Source organism: Mastigoproctus giganteus, chromosome 3, assembly GCF_048544385.1.
Source record: "Mastigoproctus giganteus isolate SK-2022 chromosome 3, ASM4854438v1, whole genome shotgun sequence".
Classification (NCBI taxonomy): domain Eukaryota; kingdom Metazoa; phylum Arthropoda; class Arachnida; order Uropygi; family Thelyphonidae; genus Mastigoproctus; species Mastigoproctus giganteus.
Genome location: NC_143577.1, coordinates 214,949,476 through 214,977,297, shown reverse-complemented (window position 1 = coordinate 214,977,297; position 27,822 = coordinate 214,949,476). Strand labels below are relative to the sequence as shown.

General features: G+C 36.1%; 2 protein-coding genes across 6 annotated transcripts in view; one reads left to right on the top strand and one right to left on the bottom strand.

Annotated features, from left to right (window-relative positions):
* Syx1A (Syntaxin 1A) overlaps positions 1 to 16,789 on the bottom strand; it is a 483,435-nt gene extending 466,646 nt beyond the window's left edge. For all 3 annotated transcript variants that reach the window (XM_090369620.1, XM_090369618.1, XM_090369619.1), the window contains exon 1: positions 16,589 to 16,789. In XM_090369620.1, the coding sequence (XP_090225746.1) occupies positions 16,589 to 16,621 (33 nt within the window). In that variant the 5' untranslated portion in view covers positions 16,622 to 16,789. The remainder of the gene's footprint in view (positions 1 to 16,588) is intronic.
* An 82-nt stretch (positions 16,790 to 16,871) lies between these two features.
* The window catches only part of LOC150088697 (vacuolar protein sorting-associated protein 37C-like), a 104,700-nt gene continuing 93,749 nt past the window's right edge, over positions 16,872 to 27,822 (top strand). The window contains exons 1-2 of one of the 3 annotated variants that reach the window (XM_090370861.1): positions 16,872 to 17,122; positions 17,244 to 17,355. The gene's annotated coding sequence lies outside the window, so the exon portion shown is untranslated. Of the gene's footprint in view, positions 17,123 to 17,208; positions 17,356 to 27,822 lie in introns of all 3 variants that reach the window. The other 2 variants (XM_090370860.1, XM_090370862.1) reach the window with 2 other exon arrangements.

Genomic DNA, 27,822 nt, shown 5'->3' with positions numbered 1-27,822 from the left:
TACACTAATCCACCCTAATGATGATAATAATGTCTGGTAAGACCATTTTCTTCTGTGAAAATTGTGTGGGCTTGGTCTGGGTGAGAGCCATCATCCAAAGTTTTCCTTCTTTCACAGTAACCATGTGCACATTTTTGTGGGCATGTCATACACAATTTCCATACACTAATGAATTTATGCTGGAGAGCTGCCCTTCACTGTAAGAAAATTAATAACACTGAATTTTGTAACTGGATATATATGTCCCTGTGAATTCCGTATTGTCTCCATTTTTATTCAAGATTGTTGTTGTTGATGGGGTTTTTAAGTGCAATGGCTACTTAGGCCATATTGCACTTAGAAAAGTGGTTCATACTGCCTGTGTTGGTTCATGAAGAATCAGTTAGAAGTGGCTATACAGTTCTATTTGTTTTAAGAAGGAGAAGAATTCTGCGAGATTTGATTTTTCGCCTATGATATGGCGAAGTGACAAAGGTTCCTTTAAGCTTGCCAGAGAAATGAATGACACTAGTCAAGCATTATTATACAGATTATATTCCAGAATTATGTGTTTGACTGTGAGTGGTGTATGGCAATGGTTACACTGATGAGGGTCATTCCCTGGCAGGAGGAACAAATGAGTTAAATGAGTATGGCCGATTCTGGCTCTGGCCAGAATTACTTCTTCTTGTCTGTTTGCAATGGGGCTGGAAGCCCATAATTTTGGTACAGGTTTAATTTGAAAAAGTTTATTATGAATTTGCGCTTGCCATTGAAGAGTCCATCGACCTTTACATATACTTTGGATCTTAATTTTATAATCTATGAACAGTACTAAGGAATTCGTTGGGGCTGCTCTCGATGGATGTTTAGCAGCATCATCCGCAATTTCATTTCCTGGTATTCCAGTATGGCCAGGTATCCAGCAGAAAATAACCTTTTGTTGATGCTCTCTCAGACGTATCAACTCTGTTTAAATGAGCTTTATTAGAGGGTGATTAGACGGGGAGTTGTTTTGCAAGGCTAATAAGGAACTCTGCGAGTCTGCATATATTAAGCTCTTTTGAATTGACATATGGAAAATATGTTCTATAGCAAGCTTTATGGCATATAATTCAGTCGTGTAACTACTGCACTCTGTTGGAAGAGATAGAGAAATGATAGTATCAGGGAGTACTACTGCTGTGCCTGTTCCACTCTCAGACTTTGATCCATCTGTATAAATTTTAATGAAGTCAGGATAACGTTGAGTATGCGCTATCTGTAGCCGTTGGATGTTATTATCTGATAAGGGTGTGTTTACCCCATTGTTGGAAATAATTGTCACAAGATGGCAGGATGACAGACTATGGAGGGTCGGGATCTATAGGATCTTGTAAGATTTTATTGAAGTGTATATCCCAATCTTCTGCTAGTTGTTTTAGCCTAATACCAGCAGGCCGAACTGACTGTGGTTTGTTTCTATAGAAGGTCGTAAACTGTGGATTATAAAGTATTGACCAATTAGGATGGGTCATCTGGCTTTGGATCTTGGTTGCATAGTTCAGCAGCAGCATCTTCCTCCTGATATTTAGGGGAGGTTCATGAGCTTTAACATACAAACTTTGCACTGGAGATGTTCTGAAAGGACCTAGTGCTGTTCTAAGAGCTGAATGTTGAATAGGGTTGAGGCGAGATAAAGCACTCTCCCTAGCAGAGTCGAAGACAGGTGCGCCGTAGTCCAGTCGTGATCTGATTATGGTTCTATATAAATGAAGCAGGCTGTAACGATCTGCTCCCCATGTTGTGGTTGATAAGACTGAGTATGTTCAGTTTTTTTTGACAAGTAGTCCGGAGATGTTCTATGTGCTTTTGGAAATTTAACTTATTGTCAAAGAACAATCCTAGTAGAAGAATACAATTAGTTATGGGAAGAAGATGGTTATTCAAGTGCAGCTTGGGTTCCGGATGCATATTGTGTCTGGTGCAGAAGTGAATGGCAGTAGATTTCTGGCTGGATAGTCTATAACCATTTTGTGTCATCCATGTCAGGATGCGATTCATTGATATTTGAAGTTGGCGTTCAAATGTAATGCATGTTTTGAGAATGACAAGAAATTGAGAGATCATCTGCGAAAAGGTATGAATCCACAGTTTTCGGAATGAGTTCAATTATATGATTCATTCTCATTGCAAACAAGGTAGCACTGAGAACAGACTCTTGTGGAATTCCTTCTTCTTGGAAAAAGATTTTAGAGAGGGTTCCCCGATAACGAACTTGAAAGGATCTCCGTTGAAGGAAATTTTGGATAAAATAAGGTAAATTACCTCTCAGGCCAAGAGAATGTAGATCCTTTAAGATGCCAAAACGCCACGTAGTGTCAAAGGCTTTCTCAACGTCAAGACAGACCATGACGAGATGTTCCTTTTTGATGAAAGCATTTCTGATATTTGACTCGGCTTTGATCATGAGATCTAATGAGGATTGTCTTTTCTGGAAACCAAACTGGTTGTTATTTATCAAGGTTTGAGACTCGAGGAACCAAGTGAGACGGCGATGTATCATTTTCTCGAGAGTTTTGCTGAGACAGCTGGTAAGGGATATCGGTCTGTAATTTTGAGGAGCAGAATGGTCTTTACCGGGTTTTGCAATCGGTAGTACATATGAATGACTCCAGGAGCTTGGGAAGGTATGTTCAGAAAAAATTCTATTATAAAATATGAGCAACGAAGAGAGTGATCTTTGATCCAGATTTCAGAGCATTACATAATATATCCCATCGGGGCCAGCAGCACTGTTTCTTGAGTTTGTAAGAGATTGCTGTAGCTCAAACATGGTAAATGGTTGATTATAAGATAAAGCAGAATTGCCAGTGTAATTAAGTCTGGATTTCTCTGCAACTGTTTTACGTTTTTGGAATGTTTGATCATAAGCATTACAAGAAAAAACAGAGAAAATACAATTCCCGGTGCATTTGATATTTCTGTGGAATTAGAGAGTTCTTGTCCATTCCAGTTTAGTAGCGGGGTGGATAGAGGTGGAAATTTATTGTTCAAACATTTTATTTTTCTCCAGATTAATCTGATATCAGTATTTTTATTAACTGATGTAGCAAATTTAATCCAAGTTTCTTTTCTTACTTTGCGTCTGATATAGCGAGCTTTAGCTCTGAGCTGTTTATAGTTAATAAGATTGGAGGTGGTAGGATATTTGCGGAAAAGATTCCGTGCTTTGTTTTTCTCTTTTTTTGCATTATTGCAATCTTCATTCCACCAGTAATTTATTTTTCGTCTATTTCTTGCTTGATATTGAGGAATTGCTTCGGATGCGGCTGCCAGCATTTGATTCGTGATGTATTCGGTAACACTGTTGATGGAACCGGACTGAATGATATCGTTGTCAAATGAGATGTGCGATCTGTATTTTGCCCATTGAGCCTTTGAAAATTTCCATTTAATTGGACTTTCTGTTGGAAAGGAATAGGATGTTTGAATTTTGCAGATTAACGGGAAGTGGTCGCTGCTATAAGAATCAGTCAGAGATATCCAATCTATACTTGGAAAGAGGATTGGGGAACAGATGGAAAGGTCTATGGCAGATGTTGAGCCCGTAGGGAGATGCACATATGTAGGAGACCCAGCATTTAGTAATGTTAAATTCTGCCTATCGATCAGCATTTCTATAAGCTTACCTCGTCTGTCTGAGGTGGGGGAACCCCGTAATGGGTGATGTGCATTAAAGTCTCCTAGTAAACAAAACGGTGATGGTAACTGCATAACAAGATCTTCAAGTTCCTAAATAGTATATTGATGATTAGGCGGAAGATAAATGGAAACCAATGTTAGAGTAATACCATTAACAACACACGTGGCAACGGCTTCTAAGGATGTTTGTAATGGAATACGTCTGGCGGGGATGCTTGAATCCACGAGTATCGCTACTCCTCCATGAGCATTATTGGAGTCAGCCCTGTCTTGTCTGAATACAGTGTAATTTTTGATTGAAACTGAGACCAGAGATGTCAAATTAGTTTCTCGCAAGCACATTGCAAGAGGTTTATAGTGATGAATTAATTCATGTATATCATCTATGTTACTGTGAAGACCTCTACAGTTCCATTGGATAATATGTTCCATTATTTGGTTTTGTAAGAGGAAGATGAATCTGTCTGCTTTTTATGTGTGGGTTGTTTGTAACGGTCAGATTTAGGTTTTTCTTTTCTGGGAAAATTAGGGCGTCCTGAATCATTTTTATCCTCCATATCTCCATCTGCATGCAATTCAAGAAAATCTTCTTGGTTGGGCATATCATCAGTATCCATGCTTGTTGGTTGTTTCACCTCCACAGGATCTGATTTATGCAATTTTTCTGCCATTGTACTGTGGGTTACGTTTTGAGTTGGAACTGTGAGTGGCGTATTATTACTTTGGTCCACTAACTGTGATTCAGATGTAGGTTGAGTTGATAGTACTGATCGAGCCCAGTCGGCGATCGATTTGTCGGGAGAGACTGACTTCTGTCTGACATGCTACTGATTTGAAACTATGGGTAGCCGAAGCGTAAGTAGTTGTTGGAATACTTAATTTTACTTGTCTTCTAGCTTCTTGAAAAGATACTTTATTTTCAGTCTTGTATTTCTGTATTTTTTTTCCTAACTTCCAGAGATCGCAATCTTTGGAGTAAGCTGGATGATTGCCCTTGCAATTAGGACACTGTGGAGTTTGGGCCTTGCATTCAGATTGAGTATGAGTTTTGCAACCGCAGTTTGGACATGTTGCATCTGCACGGCATGCTGTCTGGGAGTGGCCAAATTTCTGACATTTGTAGCATCTCAGAGGGTTTGGGATAAAGGGCCGAACACGACAGTTTAAATAGCCTGCTTTCACTGAGGATGGTAGATTCGGTGAACTAAAGGTTAAAATTATGCTACGTGTTGGGACTAAGGTGCAGTCTTTTCGTATCCTAATTCTCTTGGCCTGAGAGACATTTTGATCCTTTAGTTCCTGGATTATTTCTTCCTCGGAAACTTTCAATAGGTCCCATTCACTGATCACTCCCTTGGAAGAATTCAGGGTGTTAAGTGAAATGACTTGAATTGGAATTCCACTTAAAGATGTAAGTTTTAACAGGAGGTCAGAGTGCTTCAGGTGAGAGGTCTCTATTAGCAAGTCACCGGACTGAAGACATTTCACCATTTTTGGAGATGCTGCTGCATTTACAAGGCATCGTTGCATGATGAAAGGAGAGAGCTTGCTGACAGGTTGTGAAGACAGAGAATGAATAATCAGGAAAGCTGGAGATTCCTGCTTGTTTGCATCCTTTTTTAGTCTTTTCGACAATGAGAAGTCATGATCAGTTTCGTGGTTGTCATGTTGAGAGCTCTTTGGCTCTAATCGTGGGAAATCATGAGTGTCCATGTTTACTCCTTTTAGCCCTGGGAGAAGGTCTTTCTTCTCCCAGATTACCAGCCCCGCCACATGGAGGCAGGAGCGGTGCCACCAGTGACCAAGCGGTTAGAAAGTTAGTAGAGTGAGAGTATTTAATATAAATACTAAAAAAGAAAGGTAGATTCCCTTTCTGGGTTCTTACGTAAGACTTTTTAAGTTAAGAACCACTAAGTGAACAAAACAGAAGAAGACTAAGTTAAGAACCACTTTAAGTGAACAAAACAGAAGAAAATCGCATAATAAAAATAGAACTATATCACTTTCAAAGATCACTTCATGAGTCACAGAGAAAAATCGCTTGGCACTCAGGGCCTTATTCAAGATATTTTTGGAGATGAAAAACTGTTTACCTGGAATTAAAAATGCAAAGAGCCAACATGATTATTAAGTTAACAGTTTTGCCTTTTACTTCAACATGCTAGTTTTGTATACAGCATCTTACGAACAATATGATGCTCACACCTGAAGGTTGAAATTAGCATATTGGCTGACGTATGGCAGAGGCATCTGCTCAGTTCCCGTTTTTTTTTTTTATGTTTAATTGTGCAAAATGGGTTTGTTTGTTTTTTTGTCTCAATCATTTTTAGCATAAAATAGGTTCCTGCTTTGAATTATTTATTTGTTTGAAAAAACACATTACATCTGCACAAATGTGAGATTTAACGGTTCTCTGAACTGGAAAAATGGAATTGACTGTTAGTTTCATATTTATATTTTAATTTTACAAATATAACTTTGTATTTTTATTTTTCTATAGTATTAATATTAGCTTACACATATAGGACAAAAGAATAATATAATTTAATATTAATAATATAATTTTACAAATATAACTTTGTATTTTTATTTTTCTATAGTATTAATATTAGCTTACACATATAGAGCAAAAGAAAAAAGAGACAGAGGAAGACCGAAGAAAAGATGGGCAGACCTCTTTGAGATCGGAACAGGCAGATCACCTAATCCGTGAAGGAAGATATGATATGGTATATTAATATTTTTTTGCTTTTTAAAAATGAGCAAAAACAGTATTAAAATTTTTTTTATTAAATATTAAAAAATTACATACAGTAAACACTAATCAATTAAGAAAATAAATACTGGTATACTGCAAGCAAAATTCAAAACTTTTTCCAGAAAAAAAAAATTGGGCACTTGTCAGGTTCATCATGACTATTTGTAAAAAAAACAGTGGTGCATGTGGTGCTAGATTAATGTAATGTAATTTAGCATTTTATTTAACAACTGAGGTATGTTTATTGTATTCTGCCATTCAGAGCGTGTAAACTCAAACGTTCCTAGAGCACTTTTGTATTCATGGCATTCTGCTTATAATTAAACAATATTATTATTATAATTTATCTAGATCTTGCAGTAGAATACCTTAGTAGCACATGCTCTTTGAGTAGACCGGAGTTCAAGCCCCTTACTGCTAAATACGGTTGATCTGCCAAACCCGCACTGGATCAGTGTGGCAGATTATGGTCCATTTCCCTCAACATGAATTGTTGAGGAGGCTTCCATCATGCAGTGGTTTGATAATGGCTGCAGTTTACCCTTTTACCTTTATTCCTGTCATTAAACACCCTGCTAACCTTTGTATCATCCGCAAACTTATACATTAAGAATGATATGCCTTCATCAATAACAGCAATAAATACTGAAAACAGTATGGGCCAGAAGGATTCCAATTTATCCTCTTGAACATTAGTTCAAGAGGATAAATACCCATTAATAACCACTGTCTTGTGGGATTCAACCATTCCTTTATACATAGCAGTAACCTGCTTCCAATGCCACACAGCTCCAATTTGTACAGCAGTTTCCTTGTGGAACAGTGTCATTTACTGAATTGAATTCTAAGTCTGTTAAGCATTCACTCTTCATCAGTGACATTCCAAGAATTACAATGTATAGTGACTACAAACAGGCCAATCAAACATGATGCTACTTAAACAAAAGGGAGGTGGTATATGAATATGATGGGCACAATCAGTAGAGAAAGGATGGGGGAAGTGATGCTTTTGGTTAAGAATCAAATAGCATCTAAGACAGTGCACCCACACAATATAGGTGACCAGTGCAAAGTTAAGTCAGTTTAGTGTGATATAAGCACTGGGAAAACTAAAATGAGAATAGCAGTGTGCTATAGACCAAACAAAAGAAATAAGTTTAATGAACAACTGTACAGACAAGTAAAGTGTGCAAGTAGATTGGAATGTCTCTTAATGGGGGACTAACTTTCCAGATATTGACTGGAATTTGTGGATTGGTCGCTCCAACAGCAGCAGAAATTCTGTACTTACTGGAAGAAAGTAGCACATCAGACAGGCAACAAGAGAAAGCAACACTTGAGCTGAGTAGCAGCAGCAGCAATTGCTTGACTTTGCATGCATTAAGGATATCCATATAAGGAACCAGTAAGAGGCAGTGGTCACAATATATTTATGTGGGATCTACTTACAAATATAATTAATGACAAAGAAAAGGTAAAGAAGGGCTTTCACTTCAGACAATTTTTTAAATTCTATTCAACGGAACCAACTGATGATGTTGCCAATCATAAAAGCTACTAAACTTTTATATATTAACAATTTAGGTCTAAACAATGAGCAAATATACTGTTCAATGTTTAGACCTAAATGGATGTCAGATGAACTGAGGACACTAGCAGCAAAGAAGAAAAATGCAAGGGATGATTATAAATTAGCAGTTAACATAAAAGCCTACAGAATAGTAAAGAATTTTGCTTATGTTTATACTAGAAGGAAAGATGAATATTGGCCCACTAGATACAAATAATATAACTATTGATGATCCTGTTCAGACTGCTGACAAACTAAATAAATATTTTTCAATTATATTTATTGTGTGCAGAAGTTTTTAGGGATAGGAACACCAGAAGTACACCAAGTTACAACTGAACTATATGGTTTCGTTATAACTAGAGCAGAAGAGAAATTGCTACAGGTAAAAGTAAACAAGGACAGCAGCAGAAGAGAAATTGCTGCAGGTAAGAGTAAACAGGGCACCTAAGATCTATTCAATTATATTAAAAGTGGCAAAACAGGCAAGCAAATGTTTGACCAGAATTATGAAGGGCATTCTTAGATTCAGGGAAGGTTCCTATAGATTGGGGGTGCATAAATGTCTCCCCTATTTATAAAGGGATCAAAGAGCGATATGAGCAATTATAAACCTGTAAACTTGACTTCTGTTGCATAAAAAAAAATAATGGAGTAAGGTTCCAAAAAAGTATTGCAGGATTATCTTAACAGGTATGGAATTATTGTAAATTACAGCATGGATCTGTAATTTGCATATTCTGTCTGATCAATCTGATTAGTTACGATGATGCAGTAACAGGGGAACAATGCAAACAATAATTTTGACATCATATTTACAAATTTCAGCAAAATTCTGACACTATCCCACAAGAAAGACAGCTACACAATTTGAAACAATGGGACAAATTACTAGATACTTTATATATACTAGATACAAAAAAGATACTAGATACTTTACTAGATACAAATTACTTTATGGCTAAAGGGATAGTTGAGTGGCAGACAACAGAGAGTAGTAGAAAATGATGCAAGAAAGCAAGCTTATATAGAACAGCCAAAAAAAAAAACAAACTATACACTTCACCCAATAATACCCTCCAAGAATTTGTCTAGTTCTTCCTTGAATTTATTCAAACCATCCATTTCCACAACAACAGATGGAAGCCTGTTCCAACAATCAACCACCTGCTGGCTGAAAGCAAACTTCCATTTACATATCCTGCAATCATCCTTCCTCAACATAAATTCATACACCTGTGATGCATGTAGTCTCAGCAAGAGGAAGAATGCCATTCACATTCAGCTTACTCAATCCATTCAATGCCTTAAACACCCCCCCCTATGAGATCACCCTGCAGGTACCTCTTCTCCAGACACTGCAATTTGCATAACTGAAGCCTTTTTAGATAACTCTTTTGTTCCCTTTACCAATCTGGTTGCCCTTCTCTGCATCTGTTCCAGCAGATGCAGAGAAGGGCAACCAGATCGGAGACATCATTCTTAAAGTGACGCCTCCAGACCTGTATGTAATACTCAATGTGGCCTAACCATGGCCTTTTACAAAGGGATAATCATTTTGTTATCCTACTGGATAAAGTTTCTGTATATCAAATAAATTCAAGGCTTTGCTACACAAACTTTTGGAGTGAATGGACGGGTGAAAAGGGACAGGTTTTTTTTTTGGCCAATGTTATATAAGCTTGCTTTCTTGCATCGTATGACTCTACTAATACTAATTTCTCACGTGTGAATGCAGATGCAAAGTACCTATTCAATTTGTTAGCAACCTGAGTAGGGTCATCAACAGTTAACCCACTAATATCAAGTGGCCAATGATTCAACCCCTTCCTTCTACTGTTAATATAAACACGTCTCTGATGATTTGCTTTGCCAGAGACTTCTCATAAGCTGCCTTAGCTTGCCTAACTTCCTTTGTGACTTGATTACAAAGTACTGTAACTTATATCTACCATAGCTCTTGCACTAATGTTTATTAGTTGAGTCCTTCAAAGTTCAGTGCTAGGCCCCTTACCATTTACAATATTTATTCATTATACTGATGAAAACATATGAAGCTTATTACATAAGTCTGCAGAGCTGCCCAACTCAACACCAGAGCTCACTCCTGTGCATCAAGCAACACAGCGGCAATCTCCAAGACAGAATACGCTGGTCCCAAAGGAACTAATTATTGTTGGTGGCTATTGTCAGGGAGACGGGGAATATATTATGCAAAAAGGATAGGTGGAACAGGACCAGGGTATGTCTGCCAGGGGCAAAAGTTGATGACACTGTAGAACAGATATCACCTTCTAAAGGCACAAAAGTTAATATTGTTGTACACGTTGGCACTAATGACTTTAAGAGTAAGGGATCTGCAGATTTACTTAACAAGTACAGGCCAATGCTGAGAAAAAGTCGAGAGAGAGGGTTGAATATGAAAGTGTCTGCAATTCTGCCCAATCACAATGGGGAGTATATAATGAGTCTTGTCAATCAATTTGGCCCTGGAGGGACTGTGCAAGGCTTGTAGCATAGAATTCTTTTCAGCGCAGTCTGTGCCTTCTAACAGGAGAGACTGTTAGAAAGCAAACACTTCCAAATTTAATCTGAACTTTTACTCAACACTGCCCTATAACTGTTAAGTAAATCCTCAGATTTCCTATTATTAATATCATTAGCATTAACATGTACAAGAGTAATCATGTTTTGTGTCCTAAAAAGATTACTGCCCTACAATATCATTAAATTCAGTTCCTGGCACAAATACCTTTGTCCTATTCCACCTATAATTTTTCCACATTTCCCATTTTTCTGATAGTTACCAATAACAGTTGCTTCCTGTGGGACCAGTGGTTTCTGCCATTGTGTTGTCTGATGATCAAGACTTCTGATAATATTGAGCCAGGCAGCTTAGTTTGTGTTGGGTCCCTCATTTTAATACCTTCAAGAGCATCAACCCTGTCCTTCCAGCTCTCATATTTACCCATCAGAACACTGAATACATTTTACAACAAACACATACAAAGACATTCCCCTTAGACTGTACCATGTTTTGCTACAGGCACTTTGCAAAGAGGCAAGCTGCACACATTATACAGCACTAATTCATAGGAAAATTGCCCTCAGCAGATCTATAGTGAGCCAAAGCTTTCTTACTACTTTAGCTTTTTGCTCTGCTGCTTTAGTCTGAGTTATTAGTTAAGTCTAAATTTAATTTAAAAATATCACACAAAACTAAGAGATAATTAAATAATGCTACACTATTCCAAGGTTAAGTTAGAACAGTACGTACCATGCTATTTGCCTTAATCAGCATGAATTTACTTCAGTCAGTTGAACTGACTGCTGAGGTAAACTGATCCTGAGTAAATCAAAGCATTTTTACTTTTTAACATTCATTTTAACAAAAAAAAAAAAAAATAATAATAATAATAATACCAAAGAACAGGAGCATCCTTGGGGTATATGCTGCCCAATACAATTTTTGTTTGTGCCCTCCTCTATTTAGTCATCATTCTCTCAAAAAAAAAAAAAATTATACTGCAAATGTGTAATTTTTCAAATTTTGAAATGCAATAGGATCTGAAAGTATACAAGGGTTATGTTCCTGGTATTTCCACCTTGTGCAAATTATTAGGTTCCTGATATTTCCTTACCTGAAAATATCAGGAACCTAATAAGTTGCACAAGTTGGAGCTCTTCCTATAGTACTAAGGAAAACTAGGCACAATCCTATAAACCATGTACATTGATATATAAATTATAAAAAAAAAAAAAAAAAAAAAAAATTCTTGTTTATACGCTAGCAAGACCACCAGATCAGTGCAGTTTACAATAAATCAATCAATACAAATGTTATGTTCTTGTTTATATCATTGACAAGACATGCTCTAACAGTCCACAGTACTTCAATTTTACATTATATTTACTTCTGTGTATAATTTTCTTTTCCTGTCTCATTTTCTCTAAGTATATATAATTTATCATTTTTGTAATGTGGATGCATGGTTTTCATTAATGATTCTGAATGGTTTGCCCAAGCCCAATGCTAATGGGATTCTTCCTCTTGCTCAGATTACATAGTTCAGGGGGTATAAATGCAAACTGAGGAAAGACAGTTGTAGAATAGATGTGCAGAAATTTGCCTTTAGCCAGCTGGTTGTTGATTGCTGGAACAAACTTCCATCTGTTGTCATGGAAGTTAACTTAAATAAATTCAAGGAAGAACTGGACAAACTTTTGGAGCAAATGGATGGGTGAAAATGAGATTTTTTTTTTTTTTCCCCTGTTGATACTGTATTAACTTGCTTCCTTACATCATATGCCTCTACTAATGCTAAATAATAAAAACAATATAATTTATTTCAATGAATAAAAACAATATAATTTATTTCAATTCCAAATATTGCCATAAATGCACTGCTTTATGGCAATATTTGGAGTGCAATAACAATTGGATATAGAGAAAGATCAATTCCTTGCTGTTGCAGCTATACACTCTTTACTACTGATTTTTTCCTAATAACTGTAATGATAAAATGTTCCAATAGTCGATAGTTCTTCAATTTCACACTGTCTACTTCTATATCCGTAAAGGCGACTACGATGGACTGAGACAGTATTTAAATTCTATACAGTGGGACCAACTGATGATGTTACCAACAGCAAATTCAAAATGGGAAGCATTCAAAGAACTTATCTTGGAAGCTACTAGGCTTTACATACCAACTAAGAAATATTGTTCAAGGTTTAGGCCAAAATGGATGTCAGATGAACTAATGAGGCATATGGCAGAGAAGAAAAATGCATGGGATACTTACAAATTAACACATGACACAGAAGCCTATGATAGATACAAGTTGATATGCAACCAAGTTACAAAGGAGGTTAGGCAGGCGAAGGCAGATTACGAGAAATCCTTGGCAAGGGATGCAAAGAAAAACAGCAAAGAGTTCTTTACTTATGTAAACTCTAGAAGGAAGGGGATGAATCAGATTGGTCCACTTGATATGATGGGTCAACTGTTGATGATCCTGCTCAGGTAGCTAACAAACTAAATGAATATTTTGCATCGACATTCACACATGAGGAGTTATTCAGCAAGGGGAATGCCAGAGGTGTTTTCAACTCTAGCAGTAAGCTACAGAATCTTGAAATAACTGGGAGTAAAGTGGAGGAGAAACTGTTGAAGATAAACACAAGAAAGGCACCCGGGGTGGATGGGATCTATCCAGTTATATTAAAGGAGGCAGCAAAGGAAGTAAGCAAACCCTTAGCCATAATTATGAGAGCTTCCTTGGACTCAGGGGAGGTACCCATAGACTGGAAATGTGCAAATGTGACCCCAATTCACAAAGGAGGATCAAAGGCTGACACAAGTAATTATAGACCTGTGAGCTTAACTTCTGTTCCAGGAAAATTAATGGAGGCACTGGTTAAAGAAGCACTGCAGGATCATTTAGACAAGACTTCAGTTATAGCTCAGACACAGCATGGTTTTGTTAAGGGGAAGTCTTGCCTGACCAACTTGATTGGATACTATGATGCAGTCACAAAAGAACTGGATGCAGGGAATAACTTTGATATTATATATTTGGATCTTAGAAAGGCTTTTGATACTGTTGCACATGGAAGACTGCTACACAAATTGGAGCAGTGTGACATTGGAGGCAAATTGCTACTATGGATAAAGGGGTGATTGAGGGGGAGAAGACAGTGAGTGGTAATCAATGGACACTGCTCATCATGGACTAATGTTATTAGTGGAGTCCCTCAGGGTTCAGTATTGGGTCCATTATTGTTTTCTGTATTTATAAATGATATTGATGATGGTATATCAAGCTTAATGTCCAAGTTTGCAGATGATACAAAGGTTGGCAGGGTTGTCAAGGACACTACTGACACTATGCTGCTGCAACAGGATCTGGAAAGGTTGAGCAGATGGGCTGAGAGGTGGCAAATGAAGTTTAACATTGACAAATGTAAAGTACTACACATGGGAAACAGCAACCCCAGTGCAACGTATCAACTCTGTGGTACTACACTGACAGTGATAGAGAATGAAAGGGACTTGGGGGTGGTTGTGCAGGCAGATATGAAGTTCTCTGAGCAGTGCAGACGGGCTTCAAGAGTAGCTCATGGAGTATTGTCAATGATATACAGGAATTTTTCCAGCAGGGATAAGGAGGTGATTATTCTATTGTATAAGGCAATGGTCAGGCCACACCTAGAATACTGTATACAGGTCTGGAGGCCTCATTTCAAGAAGGATGTAGAGCTGCTGGAACGAGTACAGAGAAGGGCAACAAGATTAGTGAATGGAACAAAGGGGTGCTCTTACGAAGAAAGGCTTAAGTTTTGCAAATTACAGTGTCTGGAGACTAGGCACCAGCGAGGTGATCTGATAGAGGTGTATAAAGCCTTGAATGGTTTAAGCATGCTCAATGCTGATGGGATTCTTCCTCTAGCTCAGAAAAATCACCTGAGAGGGCATAAATTCAAATTGAGGAACGACAGATGTAGGATAGACGTGTGGAAATTTGCCTTCAGCCAGCGGGTGGTTGGTTGGTGGAACAGACTTCCATCCCTTGTGGTGGAGGTTGATAGCCTAAATAAGTTTAAGGCTCAGCTGGACAGGTATTTTGAACGAACAGAGGGGTGAAGTGGAAGTGGGTTTTTTTTTTTTTTTTTTTGGCTGATGCTGCATAAGCTTGCTTTCTTGTATCAAATGCCTCTACTAATGCTAATGCTAATATGTAATTTCTTTTCAATTTCACACTGTCTACTTCTATATGTAATTTCTTTTCAAATGCCTTTGTTTTGCAATTATAGTAGTTATTAATTTACCTTAAGCTAATTTGACATTATAAAACTAATTAAGAAGAATATTCTAAATTCCATGTATGTAACCCAGGAAAAGTTTCCCAAAATTATTTTTATAGTGTCAACTGTTCAACCTAGTAGCTAGTCCCAAAAATATACAAGACATGTAAATTATGTAATGAATTTGCAGTAAATTTTACATAATCAATACTAACCTAAACATTTAATATTATATATATTTTTTATTAAGGGCATCTACACACAAAAAAAATAATACGCTATACAAGACCAATCGTGGCCCAACAAGTGTTTCCGCCTGGTATGTTGATCTCTTGCATAGCTTTTATGACAATTGTAGGTGGTAATTTCGAGCGAGGTCGTTATAGATTATGAACTGTTGTAATGGATAATATTTAGAAAATTATGTTTCTCTTATATTCCTGACTTGGCAATATATATATATATATATATACATACATATATATACACTATCATTGAATTATATTAAATATTAACATAAATTAAATTATAATGAAGTGAATAAATAAATAAATAATTAGGCGTTCATTAAAACTCTACAGTTCTTGCCATACTACTGGCTTATGTTTTATTTTATTTAATTTAAAATATTGGATATATATATATATTTACAGCTGTATTGCTTACAAATTATTACACATGTTTATGTTTTTAATTATTTAAATTGCTACTGCCACCAATCACACTGGTAGCCTTAAAGGTCTTCACCAGTGACGTTATTTCGCGACAGAGTTACCACCCGTCCGGGATTTGACGCAAATGTTCGAAAGCAGCGTTATCGGTCTTTTGATCAGTCGCGGGTCATAGCCTACAAAACCCCAAAACTACAAATTTCTGAAAAGGCCTAAATGCTAAAACAGAAAGGAAAAATATTAACCGAGGTAAAAATTTCTGAAAAAAAAAAAAAAAAAAAAAATATATATATATATATATATATAATACAAAATGCAAGCAACGTTTGAAAAATAATGGTGTCTGTTTGTGCATCCGGTAAATAGAACTATCACATGCATCTTAAATCCCCCCAATAACAATTAGTTCACTCTGTTATTATAGTTCCACCCAATCATTTGTTTACTTTAACGTGTTTCATTCTTACTATTTTTTAATAATAAGCAATAGTCGATTTAAAACTGTAAATATTAAACATATTTATATATATAACAGTTTGGTAAAACCTAAAACTATAGTTCTTATTCACAGGGAAGCGGAAACCGGTTCGCCGGTCAGCTGTACAGAAGTCCAGATATATTGTCTACAACGATGGAATTCTAAGAAGCTGCATGAGAAATTTTCCCCTGCAGACCACAGCCAGTTTCACTTTAAAATTGGCAGAGTTTTACAGCTTCAAATGTAGTCGTTATAAAACCAGGATATTAAGAAAGAAAAAAAATAAAATATATATAGTGTGTGTTTAAACTTGTCTTTTTATTGGGCAATCAAAAAAAAAAAAAAAAAAAAACTAATTCGATTCCAAAATTGAAATTTGCAGATAGATGCAACTGCGTAGAGTAAAAACATCCAACAGTAAAACCTTCAAACTTAGAATACTTTTTAATTAATATACGAATTAGTCTATAATTTTTGCTAGGAGCAGAACATAACTAAAATCTAGATAACGGAGCCGCCCATAGCACGACAGTTTTCTTTGGCTTACTCTAAGCCAAAGCTTGGCTTTCAGTGTCAATCTGTTTAGCATCGCGCGAAACAGGCTTCACACGATAGTGTACGTCAAATTAAACGCCACTTACCGCTTTCAAGGCAGCTAATCTGTCTTTGGTCATTTTGAAATCCTATATATGCAGACAAGTACACTCTGTATAAATTCGCTTCCTTAATTTCAGGTTAATCACCAAATAAATCGCAAATTTGTACCACAGTCATCATGAAACACGTCCAGTACACAATTCCCTTTTCTCATTGATTTTCTGTCACGAACGCCGGTTGGCGAAAATGGCGACCTCTTCTGTTCCAAACGAAAGTTTTATATAAGAAACAACCTGACAGAAGAGGTCGCCACCATTGCACCATACAAACACAATTTATCTTGACCAAAAGTGATTACATTTAATTGATAACTTTGGTTGAGCTTGCTTGGTTTGTCTTTTACAGTTTTGCAATGTCATCAAGTAGGACCATATTTTTATGTAATATTAACAGTTATATTTATTCTGCTATCATAGTTGGTTAGCCATTCATAATTATAGTTAAAGATTCTTAGTCACGCGGAAATTCCAATTTCATCACTGAAGGACTTAGAATATTTGCGCAGCGAGCTAGATAAGGTAAGACTTTTTTTCCTTTTTTTTTATTGCCATTTTCCTTCCTTGTTTGTGTAAATGTAATTCAATAATTATGTTGTCTTCTTCAGGCCTAAATTGAAAAGGGACGCCTTTTGTTTGTTAGTTAATATGGACAGAGATGAGAAAGACTGCCGACTATAGCCACGAATACAATAGAAAAATAAAAGGCTGTCAGACACAAAAGGAAGAAAGTTGTAATTTTGCCTCGCCCCAGGGTAGGTAATTACAATAGTTTTCACAGTGTATTGACCACTTTTTTGTGTAACTTGTAGAATTTCTCTTTATGCTCTTAATACAGAGTGATTTTCGCGATATTACACATGTACAATAATATATTAGATAGACATATATTTAAGCATATCGTTTTGTGCACTTTAGACTTTTTAGACTAAGTTATTGAGTTAAATTTTTCAATTGGCATGGTGCCAACTGGGAAAAGTATGCAAGTGTAAGAAACATTGAATGAATTTGCCATTTATGGGGACAATCCAAATGGTGAACATTGCCAAAACCAGTAAATAATTATAATAGATAAAATTGATTTTGTGTGCTTGCAAAGTTTATTGTTTGTTTTGAATATGTGGCAGTCTCTGCCACAGAGAAGTAAGATATGTTACTACTGTGGTCTCTGCAAGCTATAGACTGCAGATTGTTTGTTGGTTGTGCTTACTGTCAGTCACTGTTTTCATCAAAAACTATTCTATGCACACATTCACAGCAACAGATGCTACTGCGACTAGTTATTTTTGTTAATATCAGAACCAGTTAAATTATTATTTTGTTAATTAACAAAATACTTAACCTGGCATAGTGATAAATATATGAAAAGAACTATTACCAAAGAACGTTCAAGAAGTTTTACTATTCTGATTATTCAAAAATGCATGCCTCCAAACAAGCATAACTAAATAAATTATGTTTTCCAGCTGTTCTATATGTTATGTGATTGGTGTATCTGCACATGTAATATAAGATGCTTTATTTATGTTTATGATCACCAAGCAAAGCAATTGCATTTTTCCATTAACTATTATTGTACTATTGTTCATTTGCTTAGCAATGTTAAGCAGTTATTATGCCTAATAATCATTTTTACATAATTTAGGTATGTTAACTTAAAATAAAGTTTTATTTAAATTATAATATATCTAAATTACCACTTTTATACCATGTAGAGTTTTAATATATTTTATTTAGGTATTACCTAAACTAATGTACATTGAGTAACATTTTGGGTATCTTGCCAATACCCATCGGCAAGGTACCTGAAATATATCAGCAAGATATTAAAATAATATATTAAAACTCCACATGGTATAAGAGTGGTAATTTAGATATATTATAATTTAAATGGATAGAAACCACGTAACATCCTTTCCTAACCATAATAAATGTTTTTAATAAATTTAATTATTGATTAACTCTGTTAGCATAAATATATATCATTTAAATAAAGTGATATAAATTATACAGTGTCAGTTATGCTACCTAAACAGTTTACTGAATTGTTTTAGTTATTTTAGGTAACAACATCTGATTTCGTTCAATCCAAATGTTGACTGTATAGTTGTACTCAGAGGTGATACACTTAAGGGGTGGGTCATCATAGTGCTGGCTCAGTACCAATGTTTAGGTGGTGTCAAAAATCAAGAGAGCAACAGAAAAAAAAAATCATTGTCAGGAAACAAGGGAACAGTTTAAAAAGAGAATTCTATATAGGCAGCTAGGGGTCCAGGTTTTTGACCATTGGAAAAAAACTATTAAAGCAAAGGTATCTATTACTGAATTGTTTGGTACAACATTTTGAGCCAAATGAACATCACAAGCAAAGGTCTTTCAGAATCAGTTGAATACCTTAAATATTGCAGAATAGATAATAATAATTATAAATAATATAATAATAATAAATCAATAATAGGAGGGAGTATATGATGAGAGCCTTATCAATCAATTCTGCCCTGGAAAGATTGTGCAGGACTCGTGGGGTAGACTTTTTCTCAGCATGGTCTGTGCTTGTTGATAGGGATGGGATACACTTAAACAGAAAGGGTGCAAGAATATTTGCTGATGCTATCGAGGCAGAGCTAGGTGGATCGAAAAACTGCTAGCTTGAGGAGATTCACAGACTAATAGATTAACAGTAGCCACAGGCAGAGGTGAAAGTGATTCTTGCACTGCTTCTGTTGGAATGAGCAGCAAGGTACTGGGGATTTCAAGGACTTCTGGGAGTCATTATGGAACAAGTAAATACATGGGTTGTGTTAGGGTAACTAGGAGTAAGAACAGGTGAATGTATACTTGCATGTACACCAATTCTAGGAGTACTGAAGATAAATTTGATGAATTTCAGGTGCTGGTGAAGACATCAAAGGCTGATGTCGTTGGGATTTAACAGATATGGTGGCACGCAGAGATAAGGAATGCAGAATTGGAATTTGGGCAGTACAATGTGTACAGAAAGGATAAAAGTGGAGTAGGAGTGATGCTATTAGTTAAGAAACACAATTCTACAGAAGTGCATGCAGCTGACACAGGTGGACAGTGCAGTGTTGAGTCAGTTTGGTGTGGCATAAGACTGGGAAAACCAAGTTGAGAGTAGGAGTGTGTTATAGGCCTAATGACTGACGAATACAACAAACAACTGTACAGAGAAATAGTAGGCCTATAAATCATAGGTAAATCATATTGTCTTATAATGGGGGATTTTAATTTCCCAGATATAGACTACAACTTGTGAGTTCATCATTCACACATTAGCAAGGCTTTTGTGGATTTATTGGATGATTTTCTACAGCAGCATGTTTGAAAGGCAGCCAGAGGGAGTAATAATCTAGATCTGATTATCAGCAGTAATTATTCATGCATTAAGAATCTGCAGATAAAAGAACCACTAGTAGGTGGCAGTGATCAGTGTGCTGATGTGGGATTTACTAAAAGATGTAAATTACCATCAGGGGTAAAGCGAAGGGTTTTCACTTTCATAAAGGTAACTACGGTGGTCTAAGACAGGTTTTAAATTCTGTACAGTGGGACCAACTGATGATGTTACCAACAGCAATTTCTAAATGGGACGCATTCAAGGAATTAATCGTGGAAGCTACTAGGCTTTGCATACCAACTAAGAAATACTCTTCCAGGTTTAGGCCTAAATGGAAGTCAGATGAATTAATAAGACTCATGGTAGAGAAGAAAAATGCATGGGATGCATATAAATTCTCAGGAAACAAGGTGCCTATAGTAGATAAAAGATGGTCTGTAATCAAGTCACAAAAGACATTAGGCAAGCAAATGCAGATTACGAGAAATCTGTGGCAAAGGATGCAAAGAAGAACATTAAAGACTTCTTTACTTATCTCAGCTCTAGAAGGAAGAGGATGAATCATTTTGGTTCACTTGATATCGATGGTTCGATTATTGAGGATTGTGCTCAGGTAGCTGACAAACTGATTGAGTATTTTGCATCTACATTCACACATGAGGAATTCTTTAGGGAAGTGGAGGCCATAACCTTATCAAACTCTAACAGGGAGTTAAATGATTTTATAATAACTGTGAGCAAAGTGAAGAAGAAACTGCTGAAGTTAAACATAAGGAAGGCAGCTGGGGTGAATGGGATTCATCCAGTTATATTAAAGGAGGCAGCAAAGGAAGTAAAAAGGCCCTTAGCCATGGTTATGAGGGCATCCTAGGACTCAGGAGAGGTCCTCACTGACTGGAGATGTGCAAATGTGACACAAGTAATACACACCTGTTACTTTTACTTCTGTTCCATGGAAAATAATGGAATCACTGGTTAAAGAAACACTGCAATTATAGTTCAGACACAGCATGGGTTTGTTAAGGGGAAGTCTTGTCTGACCAATTTGATTGGATACTATGATGTGGTCACAAAAGGAATTGGATGCAAAAAATAATTTTGATATCATATACTTGGATTTTAGAAAGCTTTTGATACTGATGCACATGGAAGACTACTGTACAGTTGGTACAATGGATAAAGGGATGGTTGAGTTGGAGATGACAGAGAGTGGTAATCAATGGACACTGCTCTTCGTGTACAAATGTTATTAGTGGAGTTCCCCAGGATTCAGTGTTGGGCCTATTGTTGTTTTGGGGAGTACAACTGGATCTAGATAAGTTGGGCAAATGGGCTGAGAAGTGGCAACTGAAGTTTAACATTGACAAATGCAAAGTACTGCATATGAGTAGCAATAACCGAAGAGAAACATACCAACTGTGTGGTACTACACTCTGGAAAGTGAAAAAGACCTGGTGTAATTGTGCAGTCAAATATGAAGTTTGCTGAGCAGTGCAGAGGGGCTGCCAGGGCAGGTCATAGTCTTGTCAATAATATATAGGAATTTTTCTAGCAGGAACAGGGAGGTGATTATCCCATTATACAAGGCAATGGTCAGGCCACACCTAGAGGAGATGAATCTGGAGGCATCATTTTAGGAAGGATGTAGAGTTGCTAGAACGAGTACAAAGACGGGCAACAAGATTAATGAGTGGAATAAAGGGTTGCTGTTACCTGGATAGGCTTAAATTCTGCAAATTGCAGCCTTTGGATTCTTTGCGAGATGTATAAGGCCTTGAATGGTATGAGAAAGCTCAATGCTGATGAGAATGTGAGGGGCATAAATTCGAATTGAGAGAAGACAGTTGTAGAATAGATGTGCAGAAATTTGTCTTTAGCCAGCAGGTGGTTGATTGCTTGAATAAACTTCCATCTGCCATTGCAGAAGTTGACAGCTTAAATAAATTTAAGGCTGAAATAGACAAACTTTTGGAGTGAATGGATGGGTGGGTGAAACGGGAATATATATATATATATATATTTTTTTTTTTTTTTTTTTCTTCACCGATGCTAATTCCTTCTAGAGGATGCAAAAATAGTTGGAAATTGAACTTGAATTTGCTGCAGAAAAGAAATTTGTGATGGTGAACACAAAGAAGAAATTGGAATGATATAGAAGGAAAATTTTAGGATCCACTTTTTTGACATTTTTAGACAGCCCAACCCAGTAATTGAAAGACGGAGTTGAATTGATTGTAAGTAAAGCATAATGATAAATTTCTAATGTGGATTTAGAAATTCTGCATGATCACAAAGTCATCTCCATCATCAATTAATATAAAGTATTAAAATATTGTGAGACCATTCTGAAGGCAGTTATTCTTTCCAAATATCATCTTCTGCTCAAACAATTTGGCAGTATCATTAGCAGATCTTTTCATATTGCTGAGAATTCTGTAATGTTGCCAGCATCAGTGGCCAGCACTGAAGGGAGCTTTTTCAAAGATGAAGCTGATCAAAATCTACCGTTGTTCCATGTTGACACCAGATCGGTTGAATGAGTTGGTAGTCTTATTAATTGAGTATGCCACTGAAGGATTTTAGAACCTGATAAAATGGGTCAAAGATTTGCAGCCATTAAAGCCTGAAAAGTTAACCTTGGAAGCAGAAAATTTAACATGTATGTACTAATTAATGCTAAATTAATAAATTATTTTTTATTTTAAGATTTTAATGAAATGAACTGAATGATATAAACAATAAAATTATCAAAAAATGTATTTTGTTTTTGAACTGAAAAATCTTTTGCAGCTTATGTGAATGGGATGGGGTTCAAGCACCAGAGCAAAGTTGGCTAGCCACAATCCTTTGAGTTGATTGTGACTATATCCACTGTTTGTTATTTAGCACAAAAAAAAATCAAATAACTAATGAGGATTTAATAACTGCTGCTCCTGCCCACCCCGGCTATGAAGGGGCCTGCACACTTAAGGTGATGGACAACAAAAAAGACTTGGCTGTAATTGTATAGTCTAATGTGAAGTTCTCTGAGCAATGTAGCTGTCCTAGCAGGCTACTAGGACAGCTCATGAGGTTCTATTGGTTATATACAGGAATTTTGCCAGCAGGGAGAAGGAGATGATTATCCTATTGTAAAAGACAATGGCTAGGATGTATCTTCAGTACTGCATACAGGTCTAGAATCCTCATTTTGTGAACAATGTGGATCCAGTGGAAAGGATGCAGAGAAGAGAAAAATGATTAGTTAGTGACACAAAGGGATACTCTTACCAAGTAAGACTTCAGTTCTGCAAATTGCAGTGCCTGGAAACTAGCCACCTATGGAGATACCTGATCGAATAGATAGTCTTAAATAAATTGACTAAACTAAATGATGATGACATCCTTATTCTTGGCCCAGAAAATGCACAAGGGGACAAATTGAAAAAAACACTGGATGCCTGGTAGATGTGTGAAATTTTGCTTTCACCCATTGAGTAATTGATTGTTGAAACAAATTTCCATCTGATATGTGGAATTAGATAGCTTCAATAAATTTAAGGAAGGATTAGATAAATTATTAAAGGGGGATGAACAATAACGTGGCTAGTGTTTTTATGCTGTATAACCTTGCATCATTTACCACTAATAATACTGTATTAACTACCTAACAAAGAAATGCACAAATGCTAGTGCCTCTTAAAGATTCATAAATTGAAAGTTTTTACTTTGATCACAAGACTCAAAGTGCAAGATCCATTAATGAATCAGGTGGCTGTTTTGGTGTTGATTAGCACTTCATCATTGAGTAGCAGCTAGGCTGTGGAGCTATAAATGGCATCAAGTAATTGACTTTGAGTAATTTGACTTTGACACCCATTGAGTAATTGATTGTTGAAACAAATTTCCATCTGATATGTGGAATTAGATAGCTTCAATAAATTTAAGGAAGGATTAGATAAATTATTAAAGGGGGATGAACAATAACGTGGCTAGTGTTTTTATGCTGTATAACCTTGCATCATTTACCACTAATAATACTGTATTAACTACCTAACAAAGAAATGCACAAATGCTAGTGCCTCTTAAAGATTCATAAATTGAAAGTTTTTACTTTGATCACAAGACTCAAAGTGCAAGATCCATTAATGAATCAGGTGGCTGTTTTGGTGTTGATTAGCACTTCATCATTGAGTAGCAGCTAGGCTGTGGAGCTATAAATGGCATCAAGTAATTGACTTCCTCATTTATGTTAAACTTTGCAGAAACTTTCAAGTTCCTGCGTGAGCTTCTCTACTCTATTTGAAGATACAGGTGGGGGGGAGATAAATAATAACTAGAATTAAGACTAAGTTAAAAGCAAAAATTAAGGATAGGAAGAGTTCCCCCAAGCCTTCAGTTCCTAATAGCAAGAAAGTCAGAATTAACTAGACAAAAAAATTTTAAATGTCACAAAAATAGAACAAAAGAACATTACGCAGGCACTCCAAGGATATAATTACACCTTAAGCCTACTAATGAGAGCCCTGGAAAAACAAACTGCTAACTACTAAATGATGTGTAGTTAAAATTTAAATTTAGAAACTAAAATAAAATGAAAGAAATTATAAATAAAAAATTTAACTGAATTAAATTACAAGTGAAAAAGTGCTACATTATTGGTTAACATTTCTACCAAAATTTCCAGGTTTAATATAAAAAAAAAAAAAAAATGATAAAGTGTGCTGATTCTTTAAAACTTCATAAATTGAATGTTTATACTCTGCGCTTGACCCTCAACATATAAAACCCACTAAAAAACACCAAAAAATTAACTAGATTTAATTTTTTGACTCCTGTTAATTATTATTGACTAGATTATCAACCTTTTGCCACTACCCATAAACAGGACAGTAGGCAATGTTAAATAGCCTGGTTAATTTCTGGTGTTCTTGTTATTAGCAGGTCTTGCACTTTGAGGCTCAGACCCAAGTATAAACTTTCAATTTTTGAAGTTTTAGAGACATCAGAATTTTTTTTTTAAACCCCATTACTCCCAGAATTTACAATGCAGTTGTGGTCTCCACATGTAATAGCATGATCATATTTACTTGATAACTGTTTCTCTCTCTCTCTCTCTCTCTCTCTCTCTCTCTCTCTCCCCCCCCCCCAGTTGGTGATGCATCATAAATTTTATAGTATTATATTTAAATGCTGTAACTTATTTTTACATATAAAAAATTTTTTTTCAATAATGTCTTAGAAAAAGAGCACAAGTGTTGTTATTTCCTTCTGATAATATTTACAAAGCTCTGGATCTCCTTCCCCCCCCACTCCTAATCTAGTAAATGCCTTTCACCTATCAAGATTGCAGAGGATGACCACAACTTATGGTGAATAATGAAAGAATGCTAATATATATATATATAATATATAATATTATATAGAATATATAATATTATATAGAATATATAATATATATATATATATATATATATATATATATATATATATATATATATATTCCTATGCTAATATGGAATAACAGAGAGAAAATTGCTACCCTTCAATGTCATAATGATAAATAAAATAGCTTTAGATATGGGCACATTTACCGTCTTTAATATTCTTTGTAATATAATTATTTATTCCACCCTAACAATATAGTAATATTAATGCCTATTCATTTATCAGTAGTGTTCTAAGGTTAAGTAATTGTTAAACTAATGATTTTGGCAGGAATGTTATCTGCTAATGTAGCACCCTTTTACTGATCGTTTCTTTGTTTAATTTAATTTGTAATTTCTTTCATTATATTTCTTAGTTTTTAAATATAGATTTTATTTGCGTATCAGTTGAGTCATTTTTTAGCAGTTTTTTCCCTCCAGGATCCTCCCTCTTTGGGACATGCTGTAATTACCACTCCCGAGTGCCTAAGCAATGTGCTTCATTATATTTTTCTTACTTTTAACTTTATTAATCTTGTTATTTCCATCTCCCTCACTATAAGTTATCAAGTACTGAGAAAAACTCTTTCTGCCCTATTTCTTACTTTTAACTTCACCTTATTTTAGGTTGCTATTATTTATCCTCTAACCCCTTTTGACTATTGATGATCATGCTCTGATAAACTGAATAAGTATTTTGCATCTACATTCACACATGAGGAGTTATTCAAGGAGGGGACTGCCAGAAGTTGATCAAACTATAACAGGGAGCTAAGTGACTTTGTAATAACTGAGATCAAAGTGGAGGAGAAATTGTTGAACTTAAACATAAAGAAGGCACCAGGGGGTGGATGGGATCTATCCAGTTATATTAAAGGAGGCAGCAAAGGAAGTAAGCAAACCCTAGCCATAATTATGAGAGCTTCCTTGGACTCAGGGGAGGTCCCCATGGACTGGAAGTGTGCAAATGTATCACCAATTCACAAAGGGGATTCAAAAGGTGATGCAGGTAACTATAGACCTGTTAGTTTAACTTATGTTCCGGGGATAATAATGGAATCGCTGGTTGAAGAAGCATTGCAGGATCATCTAGACAAGACTGCAGTAATAGTTAAGACACAGCATGGGTTTGTTAAAGGGAGGTCTTGTCATCCAAATTTGATTGGATACTATAATGTGGTCACAAAGAAACTGGATGCAAAGAATAATTTTGATATCATATACTTGGATTTTAGGAAAGCTTTTGATACCGTGGCACATGGAAGACTACTGTACAAATTGGAGCAATATGGCATTAAGGACAAGTTGCTACAATGGATAAAAGGATGGTTGAGTGGGAGAAGACAGAATGGTTATCAGTGGACACTGCTCTTTCTGGACTAATGTTATTACTGGAGTTTAGCAGGGGTCAGTACTGAGTCCATTGTTGTTTTCAATATTTATCAGTGATATTGATGAAGGTATATCAGGGTTAATGTCTAAGTTTGCAGATACTGCAACAGGGTCGCAAAAAGTTAAGCAGATGGGCTGAGAGGTGGCAACTGAAGTTTAACATTCATATGGGTAGCAGCAACGTATCACTGGATGGTACTTGCAGACCTTTCTAGAACAGAACATGAGAGTGTGAAGAAATTAGGTGCTTACTCAGCATGCTGATGAGTATTTATGGGAGTTTCAAGAGTAGAGGAAATACCCACAAAGCAATTAAAATGGGGGCCCATCAAGTTCTTGTCTGCCCAACTCATTGCCAGAGCTTACACTTGTGCATCAGACAACATAGTGGTAATTTCCAGGATAGAATGTGCTGGCCCCACAAGAGGTAGTTATTGTCAAGGAAACGGAAAATACGTTGTGCAAAAAGGATGGGTGGAATTGGACCAGAGTATGTCTCCCAGGGGCAAAAGTAGTTGAAGTTGTAGATTCGATATCTTTTAAGTGCATAATATCTGATATTGTTGTACACATTGATAATGATACTAAGAGTAGATCTGAGGATTTACTTAACAAGTACAGGGCACTGTTTCAAAAAAATCATAACTGATAGGAGGGAATATATATCGAGAGCCTTGTCAATTAATCTGGCCCAGTCGAGAATGTACAAGGCTCGTTGGGTAAAATTTTTCTCGCATGGTCTGTGCTTGTTAACAGGAGAGACTCTTTTTACAGGGATGGGATACACTTGAATATAAGGAGTGTAAGAATATTTGCTGATGCTATTGTGGCAGTGATAGGCGAGCAAGAAAACTGCTAGCTTTCGGGGGGGGGGTGCACAAATTAATAGCTTAACTAGGGCCACAGACATAGGATTAAGTGATTCTTACATTGCTACTATTGGTACATGCAACAGCCTGGAAAGCAAGGTGTCTGGTACTTCAGGCCCTGCTGTGGGTCATTATGGAACAAATAAACACATGGGCTGTGTTAGGATAACTAAGAATAAGAGCATGTGCATGTATACT